This window comes from Zalophus californianus, chromosome 13 (assembly GCF_009762305.2).
Source record: "Zalophus californianus isolate mZalCal1 chromosome 13, mZalCal1.pri.v2, whole genome shotgun sequence".
NCBI classification, from domain to species: Eukaryota; Metazoa; Chordata; class Mammalia; order Carnivora; family Otariidae; genus Zalophus; species Zalophus californianus.
In genome coordinates this window covers 35399991-35426952 of record NC_045607.1, presented here as the reverse complement: position 1 = coordinate 35426952, position 26962 = coordinate 35399991, and the positions used below count along the sequence as shown (strand labels likewise).

Below are 26962 nucleotides of genomic sequence, written 5' to 3'. Positions count from 1 at the left end.
TTTTTTATTTTTAACTTCAGGAAAAACCAAGATACAAAAGAAGGAAATGCAAGGGTAGTATCCCACGTGGTTTAGCTGCAGTTCCATACTGGTTGTTAAGATATTAGAATATTTATGGGGTGCCTGGGTGGCTCAGTTGGTTAAGCGACTGCCTTCGGCTCAGGTCATGATCCTGGAGTTCCGGGATCGAGTCCCGCATCGGCTCCCTGCTCAGCAGGGAGTCTGCTTCTCCTTCTGACCCTCCCCCCTCTCATGCTCTCTGTATCTCATTCTCTCTCTCAAATAAATAAATGTCTTAAAAAAAAGATATTAGAATATTTATCTACTCATTAGTAAAGAACGCCTACTCTGAGTGCCCTCCCTGTTGTCCATTACCTCCCTTAGGTCCCCTGGGCACCTTCCTCCAGTCTCCCCTGGGACCCAGTGATTAAAAGTGGAATAATTTTCATGGTAGGGATGCCCCAGGACCCTACTCACCTCTCAGCCTCTGTTCTAATTGCATAGAATCAGGGCACCAATGAAATATTTTGAACATTACCCCTATTGAGTTGTGAACTAATTTACATAATCATAATAGTGTAAATACTGATTTAGCTAAAAATTGTGATAAAAGTATAGTATGTGTTGGGGAGAGGAAGAATGTGTGGGGCAGGAAGGAGTTGTAGTAGAGCTAAATCCTTATTTTCCATACTAGGAAATTCATAGATATTATCTGAAGCTGAAAAAAAATTTAAAGCTGTATAAGCAATGGAGAAACATAGAAGAAATAGCTAAAAGTATTTAAAAGTGGTCCCCTCTGAGGAGTAGAAACTGTGTGTGAGAGAGAGAGAGAGAGAGTTGGTACAGGGGATTGCTTTTTTTTTTCCTGAATGGAAAAAAATTAATGTAAAATAAAACGTTATTTCTAAAAACAACTTTAGTCTTCTAAACAACTTGATTTTCTTTTTTCCAGTGGCAGTATGATCACCTTACTGCTACCTATCTTCTGCTTCTAGCCAAGAAGGCTCGGGGAAAACCAGCTCGTTTAAGACTTACTTCTTTTTCCTGTGGACTAGCCAATACCACCCCATTCACAAACATCAAGGTAAATTTTAAAACTTTTTTTTTTTTAAAGATTTTATTTATTTATTTGATAGAGACAGAGAAAGCACAAGCAGGGGAAGCTGCAGACAGCGGGAGAGAAATGTTAGGACTTTTTGTGTGAACACCTACTACTCTTTTTTTTTTTTTAAGAGGGGGTGCAGAGGGAGAGGGAGGATCTTTTCTTAAATTTATTTATTGTATATATATAGAGAGAGTGAGAGAGAACGCATGGTGGGAGGGGCAGAGGGAGAGAATCCTTAAGCAGACTCCCTGCTGAGCATGGAGCCCAACACAGGGATCCATCTCACAGCCCATGAGATCATGACCTGAGCTGAAACCAAGAGTCATACACTAAATGGACTGAGCCACGCAGGCGCCCCAAACACCTACGGCTCTTGCCTTGTGCTGCTCCATTCATGAGTGGATACACCACTGGTATCAAGGAGCCAGAGGCAAGACATTTTATGATTTAAATTTTTTGGAGGGGGAGATAAAATTTAAATAAATAAATAAATAAAATATTTTTGGTGAGGAAAATGGGAAATTCTGAACTTGAACTCTAAAAATTTGAATGTAAACATGGCATTGAAATAATCCTCTCCTCCCCTCTGTTTTTCACAAAAGTAATTTCTGATTGTTGCAGAAAAATTTTAAGCCACAGGTAAGCCAAAGGAAAATAGAACTTATCTATGAACCTACTGCTTATGGGTTTTTTTTGACTGTGTCTTTCCAGTCTTTTTTAGTATGCTTATTTATATAATTTACGTATATTCAAGTACTTTTAAAAGATACCATATTTTTGGGTTGTGGATAAAAATTTTAAATATTGTTAGGACTCAGATTTCTGAAAGAGGATATATTATACTTTATATGACATGAAATATTTTATTTTTTTTAATGATTTTATTTATTTGACAGAGAGAGCACAAGCGGGGGGAGCAACAGGCAGAGGGAGAGGGAGAAGCAGGCTTCCCTCGGAGCAGGGAGCCTGATGCAGGGCTCGATCCCAGGACCCTGGGATCATGACCTGAGCTGGAGGCAGACGCTTAACTGACTGAGCCACCCAGGCACCCCAACATGAAATATTTTAATGAATATTTTGATACTCATTTATGTTGATTGTTTAGGTTTGTTTTGAGCTCATGTAACTCAAATTCCCTGTATGAGTTTGTTGTGACCATATAATTTTTTTCTATTTTTGTCTTCTTTGTCTCATTTTTCTTTGTCATGAACATTTAGAATGGTAGAGAAGCTTTACATTTTTGGAAGCACCATGTCATTCCTAAGAGTTCACATCAGTCTCTGTCTTCTGTCTGATTCTTTGTTATCTAAAATTCTGCTTTCCGAATCCTTTGCTGGCTGGGTGTGGAACTTTGTAATGCAATAAGTCTTCCCTTTGATTAATTTAGGTTGCAATTTAAGTTATTCTAGCACTAGGAAATTGTCCTTTTATTATTCTCAGAGAGAGGTAGTTAGCTGTCTTTACAGAATCCAGTACAGCCCAAATGACTATGTAGATGAGGTGATTTTATTTCTTTAGGTCTCAAACCTCTGTTAAAAAAAGCCATCTTGGGGCGCCTGGGTGGCTCAGTTGGTTAAACGGCTGCCTTCGGCGCAGGTCATGATCCCAGGGTTCTGGGATAGAGCTCCGCATCGGGCTTCCTGCTTGGCGGGAAGCCTGCTTCTCCCTCTCCCACGCCCCCTGCTTGTGTTCTTTCTCTAGCTCTCTCTCTGTCAGTTAAATATAAATAAATAAAATCTTAAAAAAAAAAAGCCATCTTTTTCATGATCTTGTTTTGAATCTCCCTCCGACCCCCCTGAATTCCTTTACTACTTCATTTAGATCTCTTTTTGGCACTTGTCAATCGTGCTGCAGATATAGGGGATTTTATGTTCTTCCAAGACCCTGCCAGTCGCTTCTTCCCTCCCTAGTTGATCTCTTGATCAAACTAAGCACTAAAAGTGTCAGTAGCTGTCATGGAAAGGAATCTTGGAAGTGAGATAATGTCATTCCTGAGTTGGTTTTCTAGCCTGTTCTTGGAGAGTTTTATTGGATTGGTGAATACCCCATACCCAGACAGATCTTTTACCCATGGACTTCATGAGTTGTCCTGTCACTCATCCTGCCCACATTGCCAGACCCTAAACTGAAGTGAATACCTTTAGGTCCAGGAGGACACAAAATCATGAACTCTTTTTCTGATCAAGGTAGTTTCAGAAAGGAATTAGATGTCTGTATTTATAATAAATTTTAATCTTAAATTATATATAAATTATGCACATTAAATTATAATAAACTTTATTAATAAACTTTGGCTAAATTTTTACATTTATGATACCTTAGTTAACAGGCCTGAGACATTTTCTTGAGCCATTGAATTTTCTTATATTTGGACTGGCCTGATCTCAATTTATCTGCTTTTATAACATTTATGAAGTATTGAAATGGAAAAGATCTGGGAAGATACTTAATCTTCTCTCTCTCTTTTTTTTTTAAGATTTTATTTATTAGAGAGAGTGCAAGTGAGAGAGAGAGAAAGTACAAGCAGGGTGAGGGGCAGAGGGAGAGGGAGAAGCAGATTCCCGCTGAGTGGGGAGCCCAATGCGGGGCTCGATCCCAGGACCCTGGGATCATGACCTGAGCTGAAGGCAGACACTTAACTGACTGAGCCACCCAGGCACCCCTTATTCTTCTTTTCAACTAATGAACTTTGACCCTGATCTTGTAATTATTTGGGTATTTATGTTATTTAATCAATTTTTATGATAGGTAGACATTTTAATGACAAAAAATGGAGCAGAAATAAAATTTGGGATTGTTTTCTGATTTTGTGCTAATCAATGAAGCTTGAAACAAGGTTCCTTTGTACTCTTCTCCCCCTTGATAGAATCATCCCTTTTCTCTGGGGTGTTGTTTATGAGAAGGTAGGTAATCCTGAACTATTATTAATCAATAGATGACATTTTCAGTGAAACAATAATATAGTCTGATCCAAGAATCATAAAAGACTACATCATCGGGTGCCTGAGTTGCTCAGTCGTTAAGCGTCTGCCTTCGGCTCAGGTCATTATCCCAGCGTCCTGGAATCGAGTCCCACATCGGGCTCCCTGCTCGGCGGGAATCCTGCTTCTCCCTCGCCCACTCCCCCTGCTTGTGTTCCCTCTCTCACTGTCTCTCTGTCAAATAAATAAATAAAATCTTAAAAAAAACAAAAAGACTACATCAACAACATATCATTAGCATTTTCAGGCCCATGCTTGCTCTATAACAGTTAAGTTGAGGCAAGACATACATAACGATAGCACTACATTGGAATAATAGATGATTGGTGCCAACAAGGGGCTAGAGGTGTGCTCTAGTGGCTTTAGGAAGGGAGTGATCACCATAGGTGACCCAAACTGGATCTATAGTCAAGTCTAGAAAAAAATGGAAAAGAAGGAACACATTATTCAGGGCAGGATAAATGAATTAGCAAAATCTCAGGCACCTAAATGTGTTTGATACATTCTGTTGGCAGTCATTAGACTTTGGTTAAGATGGAGAGGTCAAGTAGGGAAAAAGTGAGAGGAAGAGAGGGAGGCAGTGAGCTGGGGGTAGGTGAGATCTAGATTGTAGAGAACCTTGAAATGTCATGTCAGAAGGGTTAGACTTTATGCTATATATATGGGAGCCATTGATTTTTGAACAAGATAGGATAAGTCACTTACATGATTGTAATTTAGGAAAATTTATCCAGATTTGTTCAGTTAGGGATGTGTGTGCTGTTACTCCCTTCTGCAGTGCCCATGACAGCCATCATTCATACAACACTATTCTTTTCCTCACTGAACCTAGATTTAACTTTAGTAATTTTTCTCCACCTAGCACTGCATGTAGGTAGTTCTAGTTCATGATAATTGGAGAGCTCTGTCATTTCTGGCTGAGAGGGTGGAAACATTGGTGGCACAGACCATACCGTCTGTTTGAATAGTTCAGGTCTGAGAAGATGTGTTCATGAATTAGAGCAACAGCAGTGGGGCTGGAAAGTAAATGATGAGAGATGAAGAATTCAAGTAAAATTGGCCAGCTAAACTCGATGTTGAGGGGAACGGAAGGAGGGAGAAATAAAAACATCTGATTATACTCCATAGACTTAGGATTTAGGGTGTGTCTAGTATACCCTTAGTTTGTAGAGGGGGAAGAATGAGGGAAGATAACTAACTCTAGTGGTATTGTTAGCACAGGACCCCAAATATCCTGTCCCCAGGAGATGTTTCATAAAGCTAGTTTATTCTTAGGAGAAATTGCTGCGTATTCTGTATGTACTTACAATGAAGAAACCTATATTTCAAAGTCAGGTTTCCCTTCTGTTTTCTACTTTGTCAGAGCTTTTTTTTTTTTTTTAAAGATTTTTTTATTTGAAGTCGGGAGGGGCAGAGGAAAAGGGAGAGAGAGAGAATCCCAGAGCAGACTCCCGCTGAGTGAGGAGCCCAGTGCAGGTCTTGATCCCAGGATCCTGAGATCGGGACCTGAGCCGAAATCAAGAGTCAGATGCTTAACAGACTGAGCCACCCAGGCGCCCCGTCAGAGCTTTTTATTTGTTGTCTGGTGTTATAGTGATTATCTGATAATAATAAGCTAAATAGTATGGCATATAATGTAAAAATGTTCCAAGACACGTTGTTTGAGAGTCAAGAGATTCTCCTATGTAGTAATTTGTATTAGCATTTTGGACTTCCTATTTTCTGTCCTGGATGGTGAGCTCCTTCAATATACTATTTCTGCTTTGTTTCTGCTTCCAGGACCTTGCCTGTGCTTCAAACATACTCTTTTAAAAATTAAATCATGATGGTGTTGTCTCTAAGTTTTTCTATTTTTCAATAGTCAAAGAATCTGAGTCTAGAAGATATGACGACAAGTGATGAAAACTATGTGGCTGGGTTGATAGACTATGACTGGTGTGGAGACAGTTCATCAACAGGTGTGGCCACTCCTCAAACACCACAGGTTGGTTATTTGTATTATTATTATTATTTTTTAAAGATTTTATTTTTATTTATTTGACAGAGAGAGACACAGTGAGAGAGGGAACACAAGCAGGGGGAGTGGGAGAGGGAGAAGCAGGCTTCCCGCCGAGCAGGAAGCCCGATGGAAGCCCGATGCGGGGCTCGATCCCAGGACCCTGGGACCATGACCTGAGCTGAAGGCAGACGCTTAACGACTGAGCTGCCCAGGCGCCCCTATTTGTATTACTATTTAAAGCAGTGTATGTTGTCTTAGTTTTAAAAACATCCAGACTCTAATGTGAGTATGTGTAGTAGCTCCATGTAATATGCAGTATTGTGTATGTGCTTGCAAATCTACTGAATTCCTAATTCCATTGAAAACATTAATGAGAGATTGTTGGAATATGAATGAAAGAGAAGCCAGTTATTTCCAAGTTGAAGAAAGCCAAGATTCCATTTTGGAGCACTTTACTCCTCCTCGTTTCACTTTTCTTGTCCTTTTTCTCTTCCCCTCTTCCCCTTCCCCTCCTTCCACGCCTTCCCTTCCTTCCCCTCCTTCCCCTCCTTCCCCTCCTTCCCCTCCTTCCCCTCCTTCCCCTCCTTCCCCTCCTTCCCCTCCTTCCCCTCCTTCCCCTCCTTCCCTGCCTTCCCCTCCTTCCCCGCCTTCCCCTCTTCCCCTTCCCCTCCTTCCCTGCCTTCCCCTCCTTCCCCTCTTCCTTCTCCTCCTTCCCCTCCTTCCCCGCCTTCCCCTCCTTCCCCGCCTTCCCCTCCTTCCCCTCTTGCCCTTCCCCTCCTTCCCCTTCCCCTCCTTCCCCACCTTCCCCTCCTTCCCCTCCTTCCCCGCCTTCCCCTCCTTCTCCTCTTCCCCTTCCCCTCCTTCCCCTCCTTCCCCGCCTTCCCCTCTTCCCCTTCTCCTCCTTCCCCTCCTTCCCCACCTTCCCCTCCTTCCCCACCTTCCCCTCCTTCCACTCTTCCCCTTCCCTGCCTTCCCCTCCTTCCCCGCCCTTTCCTTCCCACCCTCCCATTCCAAAAATGAGGTATAGCTTGCATGTAGTTAATTATTCACCATTTTAGTGTACAATTCTGTGTGTTTTGACAAATACATACAGTCATGTAACCACCATCAAAATCAAGAACAGTTCTATTGCCCCTCCCAAATTCCCTCATGCTTCTTTGCAGGCAACTCCTTATCCCCCCAACTCAAAGAAGCAACTGATCTGTCTTGTTCTTTAGATAAGCCCAGTTTACTATTTTTTTAACACATTGCTGGGCTTAGTTTGCTAAAATTTGTTTAGGATTTTTGCTTTTATGTTCTTAGATGAAATTGTCCTATAACTTTTTTTCTTCTGAAAATTTTAATTTTATTATTACAAAAGTAATACATGGATACATTCATCCTGCAAAACATTCAAACAACATAGAACAATGTAGAATAATGAGTGAAAGGCTTTCTTCTCCTTTTCTTTTTTTTTTTTAAGATTTTATTTATTTATTAGAGAGAGAATGAGAGATAGAGAGCATGAGAGGGAAGAGGGTCAGAGGGAGAAGCAGACTCCCTGCTGAGCAGGGAGCCCGATGCGGGACTCGATGCGGGACTCGATCCCGGGACTCCAAGATCATGACCTGAGCCGAAGGCAGTTGCTTAACCAGCTGAGCCACCCAGGCGCCCTTTCTTCTCCTTTTCTTGCATTCCATCCCATTTTGTATTAATCTTATCTGATTTTGATATTGTGATTATATTAGTCTTTTAAAATGAATTGGGATGTGTTCCTTTTTTATTCCCTGGAATGGTTTTTTAAGAGCTAGGGATTATATTTTCCTTGAATGCAGGTAGGACCATGCAGGTAGTATGAATTTTGTTACCAAACCTATATGAAATTACAAATTATTAAAGGAGACTTTTGCTTCTCTAGAGCTAAGGTCAGGACAGACACATTTTTGCACCAAACTCCTTTCCAAGGCAGATTTATATTTAATTCACCCTTTCATTTTTAGTGAAAGCCCCTTCTGGCTCTTCTTGAGAGCTTTGGTTCTAGGTCTAGGGCTTCCATGGTTGTTGAAACCCATGCTGTCAGTTTTCCAAGATAGTAGGTAGATGCCCTTAGAGCAGTGGACAGTTTCAGCCTTCATTACATCTCTGGATTCCTGCTCCTCTTTTCTATTCGGACTCTGAGCATTTTCCTTACTTTTATGGCAAGTTCAACCATAAATTCAAAAGGATTAATAAATATTTTGTACCCAACATTTCTTTTTTTTTTTTTTAAAGATTTTATTTATTTATTTGACAGAGAGAGAGACAGTGAGAGAGGGAACACAAGCGGGGAGAGTAGAGAGGGAGAAGCAGGCTTCCCGTCAAGCAGGGAGCCCGATGCAGGGCTCAATCCCAGAACCCTGGGATCATGACCTGAGCCGAAGGCAGACGCTTAACGACTGAGCCACCCAGGCGCCCCAGTATCCGACATTTCTTTTAGAGTATTTTAACATGCTTTTTCTGCTCTAATCATTGACTAAGCTTTTATTTTTTGGTACATCTTGAGACAAACCATGGCAATCTAAACATGGGAAACAATTTTTAGGATTTATTTGTGGCCATTCTCAGTATTGCCTGAGATCTGGGTATGTTTAACATTTAACCTGAAACATGTTGAAATGATCTGTCAATAGAACAGACTAAAGTGATCTACATGTACTAAAGAGAACTGAATATTCCATTTTCAAATTTCCTGATATTGCCAATAATATCCTTTTGAGAGTATTTCATTTTAATAAAAATGGTGCAAGGTAATTTGCAAATGATTAAAGCATGTTGTAGAGAAATTGACTTTTCTTCTTCGTCAGTGTGCTTTATCCAGGAACTTTTTTTTCCAGTTTGCCAAGCATTGGACAGAATCAAATGGTCTGGAATCTAAATCATTAACTCCAGTATTATGCAGAGCATCTGCTAATAAATTAAAGAACAAAGAGAATGTATATACGCCTAAGTCAGCTGTAAAGGATGATGACTGCTTTGTATTTCCTGAGCCAAAGACTCCAGTTAATAAGAACCAGTATAAGAGAGAAATACTCTCTACACCAAATCATTACACTGCACCCTCAAAAGGTATTTGCTATGTGGACTAATCAGTGGTAAAATACTTTAAATTCCATTCTTCTTACCATCTAAATAAACATAACAGGTCAGAAATGATTAGCATTGCTCTCAGAAATTTCTGCTTTTTTATCGTATGTTATTTGCATTGGCTGAAATGAAAGCATATTAGTCAACTTCTAATTTTTCTTAAGTGATATTTTTTTCTCTTTTTCACATATATAGAGTTGAATTTTAGCATCATAGAATATCAAAGCCAAAAGGCAAGTTAGAGCTCATTTCATCCACCTGCCTTTTTCACAGCTGAAGAACCTGAGACTCAGACAAGTGATTTGCCCAAGGTCATATATCCAGGTTTAGACTTTGCTTTCTCCTTTGCCCCCACTTATCATGGCTAAAGCTAAAGTCTCTGCTAAGCCCTTCTTACTCATATAGATCTCCAGTTCTGGTATCTGATCCTGCTCATGCCCATATCCCAGCAGACAGGCGAGACCTGTGATGTCCTTCTGGATATCTAGATCTGTGTCCGGATATTACAACTTTCTCATTGCCCTTGGTTTCCTTGTCAGCTCCAATTATGTAAGCTGTTTCCTTTATGACACCTCAGTGTTTTCTTGCTGGCCTCATTTGAGCACATTCTATTTTGTTAACATGCCTCTTAAAACACAGTGCTTAGAACTGAACCCCTTTTTCTAGTACCGGGTCTCATCTGGATAAGGCAGTAAGTGTTATGAGAGTAGAAATTCTGTCTGCCATGTTCATTGCAACATTGTATAGTACGTAGTAGGGGCCATGTTTATTGTCTGGTATATCGTAGGTGCCCAATGCATTGTGTATGGTAGGGTCATATCTGTTGAATGAAGGAATTAATAAATTAGAGGGGTTTTATTTTTTATTTTATTTTATTTTATTTTTTTCAAGATCTTATTTATTTATTTGACAGAGACAGACACAGCGAGAGCGGGAACACAAGCAGGGGGAGTGGGAGAGGGAGAAGCAGGCTTCCCGCCGAGCAGGGAGCCCGATGCGGTGCTCGATCACAGGACACCAGGATCATGACCTGAACTGAAGGCAGACGCTTAAGGACTGAGCCACTCAGGTGCCCCAGAGCCTGAGGGGTTTTATTTACCAAGATATATAGTCTATGTCACTTTTTAAAATGACCCCTAAACATTTTTGGCTTTTTTTCCAGCAATTGTGATATACTTTTTTTTTTTTTTTTTTGAGAGAAAGAGCTTGAGCCCACGGGTGAGTGGGGAGAGGCAGAGGGAGAAGGAGAGAGAGACTCTCAAGCAGGCTCCACGCTTAGCCTGAGATCATGACCTGGGCTGAAATCAAGAGTCAGAGGCTTAACTTACTGAGCCACCTAGGAGCCTTTATGTTAAGAGCCTCATGAACCGAAATTCTGAAACATTGCCATGTGAACTGCTGCTAAATCACATCCTGCCATTGTGCTTCCCGTTTACTAGTGGGCCTGATAGCCAATTCCAGAGCTCTATTTCTTATACAGATAGTATGAAAAACTTTGTCAGAATATTTACTGGAAGTTCTATTTTTATGTTAATGGCATTCTCTCGTTCATCAACTCAAACAATACTTTCCCCAGAATTGTGAGGCTAGTTTGGTGTGATAAGCCTTTGTGGCTGCCTGGGGTTGTTATGAGGGGAGATAAGTCTGGATATAGTGGCACCTTGTTGTAGCTGCTACTGCAGTTTTTCTTAATGGGGTTGTTTCTCTTCTGTTATTTGTTAATATAGCTACAACATCCTATGTGAGTCAGGGAGTTGGGTAGGGAGATAAGTGGACTTCGGCTCATTGAGGGCTTTTTTTTTTTTTTTTTAAGACTTTGATGCTTATAATCCCTTCTGTTACTGTGTGTGTGTGTGTTTTAACTTCAAAAAAATTTTTAAGGATTTATTCATTTATTTTTTAGAGAGAGAGTGTGAGTGTGCGTGTGTGTGTGTATGCACACGCGTGTGGTGGGGGAAGGGGCAGAGGGCGAGAGAGAATCCTCAATAGACTCCTTGCTGAGCACCGAGCTTGACATGGGGCTCAATCCCAGGACCCCGAGATCATGACCTGAGCTGAAATCAAGTTGGCTGCCCAACTGACTGAGCCACCCAGGAGCCTCTGTGTTTTTTAACTTTTTATGTAATTCTGAAGGTTTTGACATATGGATAGTTTGGAATTTATAGTGTTAAAGTGTCATCAGTTTGCGTATCTTGCCCCTGTGAGAAAGATTGTGTTGGTCAAAAGGAATTATTGGCTATTTTTCTTTATTTTATTTTTATTTTTTTTATTTATTTTTTTTAAAGATTTTTTATTTATTTATTTGAGACAGAATGAGAGAGAGAGAGAGAGAGTACATGAGAGGGGGGAGGGTCAGAGGGAGAAGCAGACTCCCTGCTGAGCAAGGAGCCTGATGTGGGACTCGGTCCCGGGACTCCAGGATCATGACCTGAGCCCAAGGCAGTTGCTTAACCAACTGAGCCACCCAGGCGCCCCTCTTTATTTTATTTTTAAAGAATTTATTTATTTGAGAGAGTGAGAGCATGAGCAGGGGGAGGGACAGAGGGAGAAGCAGACTTCCCACTGAGCAGGGAGTAGGGTGTGGGGCTTGATCCCAAGGACCCTGGGATCCTCACCATAGCCCAAGGCAAATGCTTAACCGACTGAGCCACCTAGGCGCCCCTGGTTATTTTTCTTTAAACATAAGAGCCACCTGTGGAAGCTAGTGGTTGAAGCCCCAATTGGTAGCTTCCATTCGTGCTTTGCATTTGACTTTGACTCTGAGTCATTTTTGATATTAGCAGTAATCACTTTACTGAATCTTGTACAATCCAGTTAGTGACAATTTGTCAAAGAATGTGTGTAGTAGTAGATACTCTTTGTGTACAAAGATGAAAACTATTTTCAGAGATATCCATGAGTGATCTTATTTTCTTATTCTTGTAGAACCAGTAAAAACAGTGCTGAATAAGTCATAAACAAAACAACACCTCTAATGTCTTTTTAAAAACTTGATATCCTATACGTATTATAAAGTTATTACTTCTAAAGGGCATGTAACTTTTAGATCATGAACAAAAAGTTAACTAATCAGTGGTAGCCAGATTTGTTATTGCGAATTTGTCACGAACTGGATACAAACACCCTAGTAGAATCAAACACAAAATTCTAGAATAGGGAATATAAAAATAACCAAAGCTCACAGCTGTTTAATAACTTTTGTCAAGACTTCACAGGGACTGTTCTCTTTGCCTAACAGGAGTTGAGTAGGACTAGGAATTGAATTAACACCTCTCAATACTGTTTCACTTAAAAGCATAAATTGGATTCTTGTATAAATACAGATCGACTTATTTATAGAAAGGAGAATCAGTAGTCATAAAATCTGTATTTATATGATCTATTTAAATTTGTCATATAATATTTATAATAATAATTTTAAGGATGGCCTCAGTTTTGCAGTGAAGGAAAAAGGAGCTACACATGCAAAGTAAAATGATTTTGTTTTTATTATAAATCACATGGAAACATTTCTTTAAATAATTAGAGCCTTAACAGCACTGGCCAAGTGATTACAGTATTTCTGAGTCAATGAATAAGTGATGTATGTGTTATTGATAGAAGTTTTGAAACTGTAGTATGTCACCTGCATGTGGTTTGTGTTTCTTGTTTTTCTAATAGCCAGAAACCAATGCCTGAAAGAAACCCCAATTAAAATGCCAACAAATTCAGCAGGAACAGAGAAGTTAATGATAGGTGTCATTAGCCCTGAGAGGCGGTAAGTGTTCTGTTTTTTAGGTTCTTTGATCTTCAGTATATGTAACCTGATTTCCTTTTTTCATGTATGATAAACCCCATTAAGGTAACAAACCATTGTATAAATTATGTTGGAGACTGTAGGAATGTCTAGCTGAATGACGATGGTCTGTGTCCATTCCTGGAGCCATTGCTGCTGCCTTCCTCATAGGGTAGAATTCTGAAACTCTTCGGGAGTAGGACTGGCACCTTACCATATGGCAGGCTGGGAAGACAGTGGCGCTGGCCCCAGCCACATAGTACCCTTTCTGAGGCCCATCTCTTCCTATGCTTCTGCCAGTAGAATATAGATATCCACTAACAGAGAGCAGTTACTCAAATAGTAAAGATACCAACGAGTGTTTCAGAGAAAACTCATTCCTCTTGTATGGACAGTTCTGCAGCATTGGTGACCCTTCCTTGTCTTTTATAGCTATTTTTTTTTTAAAGCAGTATCCATTTTGAGGACAGATGGGGAAATTAGACCATAAACTAGATATTAGACAGTACTATGGCATTATTATTAATTTTCTTGATGTCATGTTGGTGTTTTGGTTATATAGAAAAGGTCCTTATTCATTGATTATGTATGCTGAAGTGTTTCAGAGTGAAGTCTCATGATATCTTCAGGCAGGTTACTTTCAGATGGTTCAGCAAAGATGCACATATATTTAATGTATTTACTTATCTATATACGTAGAGAAAGCAAATGTGGCAAGATATTAACAACTATTGAATCTAAGAGGATATATGGTTGTTTGCTATACTATTCACTCAACTTTTCTGTATATTGACTTTAAAAAAAAAGGCTAGGGGAAAAATAATTTTGCCAAGTGGCAGTTGGCCGAGGGGAGGAGTGATGACTACGTTCCAGTGGGAGATGGCTTTTGTACTCCCTGGGGAGTGAGGTGGTCCGGCCTTGGCATGCTCGAGTGGCCTTTGAGGGCCCCAACTGGCAGGAGGCCCAGCTTTACTCATGGATTTTTTTTTTTTTTTTAAGATGTCGCTCTGTGGAACTGGATCTCAACCAAGCACATGTAGAGGATACTCCAAAGAGAAAAGGAACCAAAGTGTTTGGGAGCCTTGAAAGGGGATTGGATAAGGTTATCACTGTGCTTACCAGGAGCAAAAGGAAGGGCTCTGCCAAAGATGGGCCAAGAAGACTAAAGGTAAGTGGACTGGAATTCTTTAATATGGATTTCTGAAGCTGACTGCTAACTGGACTTTTTTTTTTCTAAGAGAAGTACTGAATGAATGAATTGATTATTTTTTATTTTATGCATTTTGATGCAATGGGGTTTGAGAGTGCAGAGGTAAATTATATATACTTGCTCCTTTTAAGGAGCAAATAACTATAATTAAAATACTCAGAGCGATTAATCACAGAGGCAACATGGAGGTGGGGAAGCATGGGGCAGAGATGAGGAACTGAGAGCTGCCTTGAGGATGGGGACTTGAGCTTAATTGTCATATCTCTGGCAGTAGGAGAGTCCCTGACACATGGATACCTTTGTAGGCCCTCAAAAAATATTTCAATGCATGGGAAGTGAATTTGAACTTTGAATGTGGTGTATGTGAAGAAAATAGTGAGCAGCGGACTGGGAAGGTAGGCCGAGAGGTCCTCACAGGCCTAAGAGATTTGGACCTTATTTGATAGTCCTGTTATGCTTTAAAAGGCTTAATGTGTCAGTGGTGTGGACAATATGGTAAATATTGGTAAAGGAAAGGAAAAAGAAGTTATTAGTGGATATAAAATACTTCTTACTCTCTTGGATTCTCTCAGCATTCCTTCAGACATCTAATGAATGACATGTTTGTTTGGGGGAAGTAAGAGGTAAAGATATGAATAAGACACAGCCCATGTCATTGAGGATCTCATATAGTGGCAGTGAAGACAGGCAGGGATGTTGCTCTGTGCTGTAAGAAGAACATGTCCCAAGAGGTGTGGGGCGTGAAGGAGGGCAGAGAAGATGGCAATGTTCCCTGTGGTTTGGGGAGTGGGTCTGTGTTTAGTTTTTGCACTGAGACTCTCATTGAGAGCAAATCTGGGCAGGTTTAGGGAAGGAAAATGATGAGCTGTTGGGCAGAAGCGTGTTTCAGGGGAGAATGTTCATTTATGTCCTGGTTAAAGTGGAAGAAGATAGGATTTCTCCATTAATATTTGTTGCCTTGTTGAACTTGTATAATGCACTGAGAAGTTTTGCACTGTCCTTTTGTTCTAAGATTTCTCTAGATGGAGACAGTTATGAAATATTTCAAACCCTGACATTGGGATTAAGAAAACCATAGTGTCATTTCTCTGAAAAACATTAGATAAAATTAAGGAAACATGTCCAATCATATACATTATTGAGAGACTAAGCAGTATCAAATACTGATGGATAATATGCTAAAAGTGTTCACCTATGTAAATTGTTTGGAAACTGAATGCATTTTCCAGTAGGAACTACCATGTTAGTTGGCTTTCCATGTATTCTCTAATACTTTCAGGATATAGGTTGGGAATGAAAAGACCTGGGTTCTAGCCTCAGCTTCATACTGTGTAGCTTGGATAAGTCATTTTATCCTTGACTGCCTCAATTTCCTTATTTGTAAAAACGAGATAATTTCTACCCTGGCAATTTCACAGAGCTGGGGTGTGTAAACAAAGCTGTCTCTGTGAGATGAACATGAAATGCTCTATTATAAAAGGCGCTCCAGTGTTGAGTAGCATTGTTTCTATCCATGTTGAGCATTTTAACCCCAGTGGAGTAGAACCACAGTCCTAATTAGCACACACCTAACATTGGAAACTTGACTAACTTTGGATCTTTGACTCTTTATAATGCTTTAAGTTTTTGCAGAACTGCAGAGCTTGCTTTAGGAAATTAGTTTCATTTTTTTCTTCCTACCTCTTGTATTAAAAAATTATAAACTTACAGAAAATTTAAAATGATGGTACATGGTACAAAGAACACTAGGTTGTTAAGAGAGCAAATCATATGTAGTTAAGCCCTCTTTGTAGGAAGCAATCTGTAAAAATCTGAAATTTAAATAGATTACGATTAATTCTTTATTTTATAAAAGGAATCACTAAAATTGTGATTTATAAGCGTTCTGCTTATTATCTTGACAAAGCCAACTTAGTTTGGTGAAACAGCCCTGGGTGGGAATCCAGCAGATGGAGGGTCCTATAACTTTTTTTTTTTTTAAAGATTTTATTTATTTATTTGAGAGAGAGAGAATGAGAGATAGAGAGCACAAGAGGGAAGAGGGTCAGAGGGAGAAGCAGACTCCCTGCTGAACAGGGAGCCCAATGTGGGACTCGATCCTGGGACTCCAGGATCATGACCTGAGCCGAAGGCAGTCGCTTAACCAACTGAGCCACCCAGGCACCCCAGAGGGTCCTATAACTTGAAGCTGGGTTCCTAAACTCCAGTCATTTAACTCACCTTCATATTGGCATATCATCTGCAGTGTTATTTATCTGGCATTTTCTTTATACTGACTCTTTAAAAAAAAAACAGATTTGGTGTGCCTGGGTTGCTCAGTTGATTAAGCCTTCGGCTTGGGTCATGATCCCAGGGTCCTGGGAGCCCGCATCGGGCTCCCTGCTCCTGGGGAGCCTGCCTCTCCCTCTCCCACTCCCCCTGCTTGTGTTCCCTCTCTTGCTGTGTCTCTCTCTGTCAAATAAATAAATAAATAAATAAATAAATAAATAAATAAATAAATAAATAAATCTTAAAAAAAAAAAAAGGCAGAGGGAGTGGGAGAGGGAGAGGCAGAGGCAGGCTCCCCACGGAGCAGGGAGCCCAATGTGGGGCTCGATCCCAGGACCCTGGGATCATGACCCGAGTCAAAGGCAGATGCTTAACAACTGAGCCACCCAAGCGCCCCCAAGATGGCTAACTTTTTAAAAACTTGAGTTTATTTATTTTTTATTATTTATTTAAAGATTTATTTATTGTAGAGAGAGAACATTTGTGTGAGTTGAGGGGGGCACAGGGAGAGAGAAAGGAGAGAGAATTTTCAAGCAGACTCCCCGCTGAGTGGGGAGTCAGATGCGGGGCTCTATCTCACAACCTTGAGATCGTGACCTGAGCCGAAATCAAGAGTCGGACGCTCAACCGACTGAGTCACCCAGGCACCCCTTGAATTTATCTTTAAAGAAACTATATATTATTAGTGTCTGCTAATTACGTTTTTCCAAATCAGATTGGAACAAATACATAAATACTAAAATAAAAATACAGTTGACCCTTTGAACAACATGGGTCTGAACTGTGTGGGTCACTTATATGTATATTTTTTTCAACAAATATATAGGAAAATTTGGGGGGTGATTTGCGACAATTTGGAAAAATCAAAACCCACGTAGCCTAGAAATATCAAAAAAATTAAGAAAAAGGTATGTCATGAATGCATAAGATATATGTAGATATTAGTCTATCTTATCATTTACTGCTGTAAGATATAAACAAATATATTATAAAAAGTAAAATTTATCAAAACTTATGGACACAAACATACCGTACATGGCACCATTCGCAGTTGAGAGAAATGTGAACAAACTTAAAGGTGCAGTATTAAATCATAATTGCATTAAAATCACCTGTAATACATATCGTATTACTATAATAATTTCATAACTACCTTCTGTTGCTCTTGCTGTGAGCTTGTGTTTCGAGTATCTGCTTAAAACACTGTGTGATGTGGGGCACCTGGGTGGCTTGGTGGGTTAAATGTCCATCTCTTGATTTCGGCTTAGGTTGTGATCTTAGGGTCCTGGGATTGAGCCCTGCGTTGGGCTCCCTGCTCAGGGTGGAGTCTGATTGTTCCTCCCCCTGTGCCCCCCCCCCCCCCCCGCCTGTGCTGTCTCTCTCAGATAAATAAAAAAATCTTAAAAAAAATAAAGTTAAATAAAATCCCATGAAAAACACTGTGTGATGCTAATCATTTCCATGTGAGCAGTTCGTCTCTTCAGTAAATTGCGTATCACAATAAAAAATGATCTCTGGCGGTTCTTGCATATTTTTTCATCATTTTAGTGTAATGCCATAAACCTTGAATAACGCTAGGGGACCCATATGAAATGCTGCTAGTGATGCTGGAAGTGCCCCCAAGAAGCACAGAAAAGTCATGACATTACAAGGAAAAGTCATACTATAGATTGAGGTCTGCAGCTACGGTTACCCACCATTTCAAGATAAATAAATCCAGTAAAAGGACCATTGTTTAAAAAAAAAAGGGGAAATTCGTGAAGCCCTTGCTGCAGTTATGCCAACAGGCACAAAAATCTTGCACTTTTTGCAAAATGCTTTTTTTTTTTTACTCTCATATTGAAAACGCAGCTTTTATGTGGGTGCAGGATTGAAAGGCAGATAGAAAGCCATACCTCTAAACTTTAATATGATTTGAGAAAAGATGAGGTCCTATTATGACAACCTAAAGCAAAAGGAAGGTGAAGTATCTAAAGTTGGAGAATTTAATGCCAGCAAAGGATGGTTTGATAATTTTAGAAAGAGGCTTGGTTTAAAAAAAGTCAAGATCACAGGAGAAGCAACTTCTGTCGACCAAGAGGCAGTAGATACTGGTTCCCAGATGCCATTAAGAAGTCATTGAGGAAAAAGGATATCTTCCTGAACAGGTTTTTAATGCAGACAAAAATACCCTATTCTGGGGAGAAAAAAATGCCACGAAAGATATTTACTAGTAAGGAAGAAAAACGAGCACCAGAATTTAAGGCAGGGAGGGATAGGCTAGCTCTATTGTTTCGTGCAATGCAGTCAGGATTATGATCAGGACTGCCCTTTTTTATATAGCTGCTAACTCCCAAGTCTTGAAGGGAAAAGATGCCCACCAGAATGCCTGTACAAGCAGGTCTGGACGAGAACCCTTTTTCTGGATTGATTCCATCAGTGCTTTGTCCCTGAAGTCAAGAAGTACCTTGCCAGGAAAGGAGTACCTTTTTTTTTTTTTTTAAAGATTTTATTTATTTATTTGACACAGAGAGAGAGATAGAGAGAGAGAGAGAGCACAAGCAGGGTGAGCAGCAGGCAGAGGGAGAGGGAGAAGCAGGCTCTCCGCTGAGCAGGGAGCCCAATACAGGACTCAATCCCAGGACCCTGGGATCATGACCTGAGCCGAAGGCATCCACTTAACCAACTGAGCCACCCAGGCGCCCGGAAAGGAGTACCTTTTAAAGTTCTTTTGATATTGGACAATGCTGCTGAGTCACCCGGAACCCCATGAGTTCAACACTGAAGGTGTCCAAGTGGTCTGCTTGTCCCCAAACACAATGTCTCTAATTCAGCCTCAGGAAAAGGGGATCATAAGGACCTTTAAGGTTCATTACACCCAGTACTCTCTGGAAAGGATTGTCAGTGTTATGGAAGAGAACGTCATGAAAGTCTGGAAGGATTTCATCATTGAAGATGCCATTGTTTTAACAGAAAAAATCATGAAAGCCATGAAGCCCGAAACAATAAATTTCTGCTGGAGAAAACGGTCCACATATTGTGCATGACTTCACAGGATTTACGACAGGGCCAAGCAAGGAAATCATGAAAGAGTTTGTGGATATGGCAAAAAAAGATATGTGTGGGGAGGATTTCAAGATATGGGCCTTGGAGAAATTCAAGAGCTGATAGACACTACACCAGAAGAATGAGCAGAAGATGAGTTGATGGAGGTAAGTGCTTCTGAACCAGTGGCAGATAATGAGGAAGAAGATGTAGAAGCAGCAGCGCCAGAAAACACACTGACATTAGGCAATCTGGCCGAAGGGTTTCCATTATTCAAGACTACTTTGGATTTCTTCTATGACATGGACCCTTTTATGATATGAACACTGAAACTAAAGCAAATAGTAGAAGGAGGATTGGCACCGTACAGAAACATTTTTAGAGAAATGAAAAAGCATAAAGTCAGACAGAAATTACGATGTATTTCTAAAAGTTCCACCAAGTGTGTCTGCCCCTCCTGCCTCCCCTTCTACCTCTTCCACCTCTGCCACCCCTGAGACAGCAAGACCAACCCTTCCTCCTCCCCCTCCTCCTCCTTCTCAGCCTACTCAACATGAAGATGAGGATGAAGGCCTTTATGATGATCCATTTTCACTTAATGAACAGTAAACAACATCATGCCGTACAGTTAATAAACTTACATATTGTGTGTGTGTGTGTCTTTGTGTGAACATCTAATAGCTATAGAAGGATCATGAGACATTTTTTGTCACCATTATTATCTAAGTATTCATCATGTAGAACATCGTGTGCAGGACTCAGAGGTGGATTGTCTGTCTTTACTTAGACATAAGGTGAGTGATACTTAATATAAAATTAATAATGTATTTGTTTTCTTACTGTTGTATAACTTTGCTTTCAAAGAATGTTACTGTTCAGTATGCTTCTCTTGAGATTGGAGAAACTGCTTATCAGCCTATCATCACCAGCAGGTAGTTTAAAAAAATATCTAACAAGTTTCTAATACTGTATTATGAATATGACTGTATTACTGTATCCTATAAAATTTGTAAAACCATTTATTCATTAGTGTATAGGCTAAGCTACTGTGAAGCAATCATTTTGATTATACTAGGCTACCATGAAGCAATCCTGTTGCTGCTTCTTTGTTATCAAGGCATGAATCACTATACCTGTAAATAAATACAACTTTGTTTTTCACATCTTTCATTTTTGATATCTAGTGTTAGTAATACATATAATATCTATAGTGTTTTGTGTCATATAAGACTGTTGATGTAGGTACTAACAGATGATAGAAGATTCATCTTGTAAACATACAATGTAAACTTACAATATTGATAAATTTAGTACAGTACTGTAAATATATTTTCTCTTCCTTATTTTCTTAATAACATTTTCTTTTCTCTAGCTTACTTTATTGTAAGGGTATAGTATATAATGCATATAGGGGTTCCTGGGTGGCTCAGTTGGTTAAGTGTCCAACTCTTGATTTCGGCTCAGGTCATGAACCTCAGGGGTCGTGAGATTTAGTCCCGCATCAGGCTGAGCAGGAGCCTGCCTGGGATTCTCTCCTCTCTCTCCCTCTACCCCTTCTCTCCCCCAAGCCCATGCTCACACACTCTTATCTCTTTCTAAAAAAACAAAACCAAACAAAACAACAAAAGAATACGTATAACATACAGAATATGTGTTAATTGACTGTTATGATATCTGTAAGGCTTTCGGTCAGCAGTAGGCTATTAAGTTTTGGGGGAGTCCAAAGTTATATGTGGAGTTTTGACATTGTAGAGGGTCAGTGCCCCTAACCCTTGTGTTGTTCAAGGGTCAATTATATATACAAACCACATTTCCTAGGGCATTTGTTTCATTTCCCACAGTTTACATTTTAGGACTATTACTATCTCTAGCATAGCGTGGGAAGGGAGAAACGAGCAAAGCTCATACAGATATAATAATTAATATTTATGTATTTCTTTAAAAAGATTGGTAGGAGAGGAGGATGGAAGGTTAAAAAGGTTGATATGGATGGAGTTACTAGTGAATATTATTTCTCCAAGCTCTTCAGTGCCATCTTACTTCAGCTTACCAAGAGTTGTTGGAAATTGTTTTTGTATTTTTCTGGAAATGTTTCCCTTTGAACTGGTACTATAATGAGTTTGGGATCTCTCAATTAGGTAGAATGGTCTTTGTGTTGATGTAAAGATTTACTTCTTACCCCTTCTTTTTCTTTTTTAAGCTTCACTATAATGTGACTACAACCAGATTAGTGAATCCAGATCAACTCTTGAATGAAATAATGTCTATTCTTCCAAAGAAGCACGTTGACTTTGTACAAAAGGGGTAAGAAGCACGCTTAGAAGCTGTTGCATTTATTGCTTGATGTCTTTTGAACTTTGAGAAGACATGTATTGATTCTTCACTTCTCTTTTTAAAAAATATTTCTCCCACCTCATTTTCATCAAAAAAGCTTTTATGCTAGTGTCATTGTTCATAATTTAGTCTCGTTGGTGTTATATGAGCTAGCGCCATATTGTCACCACTTCCAAAGTTAAACTTTTCAAAATAGGAAAAATCCGAACTTCTTCCAGTTTTCTTTTCAATCCTCTATTTTCCTCTGATGTTTTCAATAATATTTATAAACTGCAATCTAAATTTATGGGATACCTCAAACCAATTAGGGATTTATGTAGAACCCTTTCCTTTATGACTTGCTATTGGACAGGACTGGGTTTTCAGTGAAAAAATATCAAAGTTTTTCACCTGAACTCTCTCCCACTGTTGAGTGAGCTGTCAGCAAAGCCTCCGTGGCTGTGATCTCATGGTCTGAATGGCAAGACCTCTTCTCGTTACCTAAGATGTTCATATTTCTAAGCATTTCCAGTTATGTCTCTTTAAAATTTCATTATTAAGGCAGATAAAAAGAGCCACTAATAGATATAACAAAATATTTAACTAGAATATTCAATGTAGAGTAAGATTTTAAGAAACAATCTTTTGCAAAAGTAATTTTATTTTTCATTATCTGTGAATGTTGGCAAGCATTCCTTACCTGAACCCTGGCTTTCTTCTTTTGGTGTCATCAGAACACATATAACTCATTCTGGCTCATTCTTCATGCTTGGGCTTTAGCAATGCTTCCAGAACCTCTAGCCAAATCTATATCAGAAAGCTTTCAATAATCTTTCCCTCAGCGTATAATCTCTCTTTCCGATCACCAACTAGCTGCTAACCAATAATTTATTCTTCTAACTTCCTGATCAGCTGCAAAGTCTCTGCCTTGATCCTTTTTTTTTCCTTTTTAACTTTTCTGTTTGTTTTTAACTACTTTGTGAAAAAGCAGAGCAATAAAAGCTAAGTTTCTTGGTGGTGTGATGTTACTAATCTCGGGTATATTCCTTTATGATCTTTTTCCAAGCCAGAAGAATTGGTTTTTCTCTTCCATAGACTGAATTGCTCTATGCTTCATCTTCCCATCTGGAACCTTAACTATAGGGTACTCCTTTTAGTACTCCTATTTCTGATAATGATTGCTCATTTTTAAGAGATCAAGACCCCAAACACAGATCTAAATTAATAAGAAAAAGGATGATGTGTTGTGAAACCTCATAACAGATACAAGTAATTTGTCCACACTTCTGTGGAACACTGCCTAATCATAAATATTTAGGGAACTAAAATTTAAAATTGATCTTATTGTTTATTATTTATTGGAGATTAGTAAGACAAACTAAAATATGCAAACTAATTAAAAATTGATTTACATGAATTCAATTTATCTAACTTTGCAGGTACGTACCTATTTCTTAAGATGTGTTTAAGGCTTCATTTGGACTGGGCCCTTCCATCATCAGAGTTGTTATGTTGCAGTTCTAGTTATATTTACCACGTGTTTCAACCATGGGAATATACCATCTCCATGGGCTTTCTGTTATAATTCTGCCATAAAGTATGACCATCATAACCTCTTAGTACTATTAGAAAAATCTCAAAAACATATGCCCTTCTGACAGGTTGGTAGCTTCAGCTTTATTTATATGAAAGACAGAATTTTCTGATGAGGTGCACACAAAAATATACCTTAATCTTCCCTGCACTTTCCTTTGTTGTGAACATTGTGGAAATGGCCTAATGTTCAAAGATTACACTGTTGAAAGAGATGCACAAAGAAGGCCAGAAGATTTCCTGAGCATGGATGGCATGGGTAGCTATTAAACGAAGGGCTTTTCTTTGGACAAGGGAAAATGATAAAGCCTTTCATCTTTATTCTTTCTTGAGATCCTAGTTCAGCTTCTGGGAAAACACCAGTCATGCTCCATGACTAAGGTATAGCTAAGTCATTTGGAAACTGTAAGCAGTAATAGATTGCTTAATGTGAAATAATGGTTCATTCTCTCCACTGGCCTCCTGGAGGCTTAGAAATCTCTTATATTATACAGAATATTCATGATGCTCCTACTAACTGGTATCTTATCTTGTTTTTCATAGCTATACACTGAAGTGTCAAACACAGTCAGATTTTGGTAAAGTCACAATGCAGTTTGAACTAGAAGTATGCCAGCTTCAAAAGCCCGATGTGGTGGGTATCAGGAGGCAGCGGCTAAAGGGTGATGCCTGGGTTTACAAGAGATTAGTGGAAGACATCCTGTCTAGCTGCAAGGTATAATTGTTGGATGGTTTCCCCCCTCGCTGGATGAATATGGGTGTGACACAGCCTATGTGGAGACTGGTGTGACTGGTTTGATTTTTAAAGTTCTTTGGAACTACAGACTTGTTTCTGAAGAGCTGTCTTAAAGACCAATATCTTTTTGTTTTTAAACAAAAGATGTTTTGCAGATGAATCTAAGGTGTGCCCAATCTGTCATTATCTATTACTGTCTTCTTCAATCATGTGGTTTTGTATATTAATAACTGTTGACTTTCCTAGATTCACTTCCATATGTGAAAGTAAGCTCTTAACTATGTCTCCTTTTAAATGTGTAATTTCTTTCTGAAATAAAATCATTTGTGAATATAGCAGGCTTCTCCTCTTCTTTGTATTTGATTTTGATCCAAATAAAACCTCAAATGGCTTCCTGACTATTAAGTAGAGACTATTTGGAGATGTTTTATCTGTTATCAAATATGCCTTGGGCAGAAAAACAGATAAGAATTCATTTGCATAATTTTTTCCTCCGTCTCTGATTTAAGTAGGATTTATTGAGATCGTTAACTAAGTCACAGCTGTGGTTACCAGAGTTAAACAACACATTTAATATGTTGAATAAAAGACTATTGACTTCAGTAAGTGTGTTCGGTCAACAAGGATAAGTATCTGAACTATGAACCCCCATGAAATGTTACTTTATGGTAATTTTCCTTAAGTCTCAATGTTGGCCCCAAATTTGTATTTTTATTTCATTTTATTGGTCTCTAAAGGCTAGCCTTCAAGTTTTATTTGTATGGATTTTACCAATTAAACTAGTTGGAGAAAAATAGCACTACTTCTAGTCAGTAGTGAGGGAGTATTTTGTCACTCATTTATTCAGTAAACATTTACTAAGTGCTTACAAACATTAGGTTCAGGGGCTGAAGATGATACTGTCTAGTAAACTCAGGGAGCTCAGAATCTATTAGGGGCAGATGCAGAAACTTGTATTTATAGCGTAGAGGGGATGACCAACTTTGGAGGAGTAAGGGATAATTTCTTGGAGGGAACAGTATTTGTTCTTAAAGGATTTATGGGTATTCATCAGAAAGAGAAGAGGGAATATGATATTCTTGGCAGCAAGAAGAGTATGTGCTAAGGCGTGGAATTATGAAATGGCATGCCTTGTTTAGGGTGGAGGCAGAAGGTGGTGCAAGGGGGAAATAGCTGGAGTTGAGGGCTGAACATTTAGCTGGAAATAAGTGACAGAAGAACTTGAAGGAACTCAAATCCTCCACTAAACTGTTTTGGCAAAGGGAAGCTCTCAAAGGGTTTTAAATTTTTTTAGAACAGCTTAGTGAAATATAATTCACATACTATAAAATTCACCTCTTTAATGTGTATAATTCAGTGGGTTTTATTCACATTTGTGCAGCTCTCACCACAATCTAATTTTAGAACATTTTCATCACCTCAAAGAGAAACCCTGCATCCATTAGTGGTACTCCCTATTTGCCCACCTCACAGTTCCTGGTTCCCACTAATCTACTTCCTGTCTCTGGATCTGAGTATTCTGGACATTTCATGTAGAGGGACTCATACAATTTTGTGGCCTGTTGGGTCTGGCTTCTTTCACTTAACATAATGTTTTCAAGATTCATTATGTTGTAACATGTGTCAGCACTTCATTCCATTGTTACAGCTGAATAATATTCCATTGTATGGATATACCACATTTTATTTATCCATTTATCAGTTGATAGACATTTAGGTTGTTTACACTTCTTGGTTATTTTGAATAACGTTGCTATTAACATTTCCATACAAATTTTTGTGTGGACATGTTTTCAGTTCTCTTATGTGTATCTTGGAGTGGAATTGCTGAGTCATTTAACATTTTGAGGAACTGACAAACTGCTTACCATTTTATGATCCCACCAGTGATTTATGAGGGTTCTAATATTTCTACATTCTCTATAACATTTGTTATTGTCTGTCTTTTTTATTTTAGCTCTATGAAGTAGTATCTCATTATGGTTTTGATTTGCTTTTCCCTAATGACTAATGATGTTGAGCATCTTTTCATGTGCTTATTGGTCATACATCTTTTTGGAGAAATATCTATTCAGACCCTTTGCCCATATTGAATCTGGTTGTTTGTCTTTTTATTGTTGAGTTGCAAGAATTCTATAGTCCTAGCTGTAAGTCCCTTACCAAATATATGATTTGCAAATATTTTCTCTCATTCTGTAGGTAGTCTTTTTACTTTCTTGATGGTGTCTTTTGAAAAACAAAAGCTTTAGATTTTCTAAAGTCCAATCCAGCTATTTTTATAAAACATAAGAGAAGAATCACTCTTGTATTCCTGTGTCAGATGGCACAGTCTGGAACAAAAACTTTCAACCATGAACCACAGTAAGAAGTCCGTTTTACTTTGGGATGCATCACACATAAATATAAAACACTGCTTAGCCTTACTATAAATGTGATACTATTTTCTATTTTCTTTTGTAAACATCTAGTCTGACAATTGCAGTCTTTACATTGGAGTTTTTAGTATACTTTAAAAATTAAAAAAATTTAAATCTCTTTTTTGGGGATTAATTCAGCCTAGAAATGTTATTATTGACTCTACTACCCATCAGACTGGATCAAGTAAAAAATAGGTACCCTGACTGCTATTTAAACTAAATCTTGCTTTTCTTTTTTCTTTCTTTCCTTTTTTTTTTTTTTTAAGATTTTATTTATTTATTTGACAGATACAGCGAGAGAGGGAACACAAGCAGGGGGAGTGGGAGAGGGAGAAGCAGGCTTCCCACTGAGCAGGGAACCTGACGTGGGGCTCAATCCCAGGACTCTGGGATCAAGACCTGAGCTAAAGGTAGATGCTTAACGACTGAGCCACCCAGG

General features: G+C 39.0%; 1 protein-coding gene across 8 annotated transcripts in view; it reads left to right on the top strand.

Moving 5' to 3' along the window:
* The window catches only part of MELK (maternal embryonic leucine zipper kinase), an 88643-nt gene extending 64208 nt beyond the window's left edge, over positions 1–24435 (top strand). For 4 of the 8 annotated variants that reach the window (XM_027615718.1, XM_027615714.1, XM_027615715.1 and 1 more), the window contains 7 exons: positions 953–1084; positions 5948–6070; positions 8938–9169; positions 12848–12944; positions 13962–14130; positions 21665–21768; positions 23914–24435. In XM_027615718.1, the coding sequence (XP_027471519.1) occupies positions 953–1084; positions 5948–6070; positions 8938–9169; positions 12848–12944; positions 13962–14130; positions 21665–21768; positions 23914–24091 (1035 nt within the window). In that variant the 3' untranslated portion in view covers positions 24092–24435. The remainder of the gene's footprint in view (positions 1–952; positions 1085–5947; positions 6071–8937; positions 9170–12847; positions 12945–13961; positions 14131–21664; positions 21769–23913) is intronic. The other 4 variants (XM_027615716.1, XM_027615717.1, XM_027615712.1 and 1 more) reach the window with 1 other exon arrangement.
* Positions 24436–26962: the final 2527 nt, after the last annotated feature.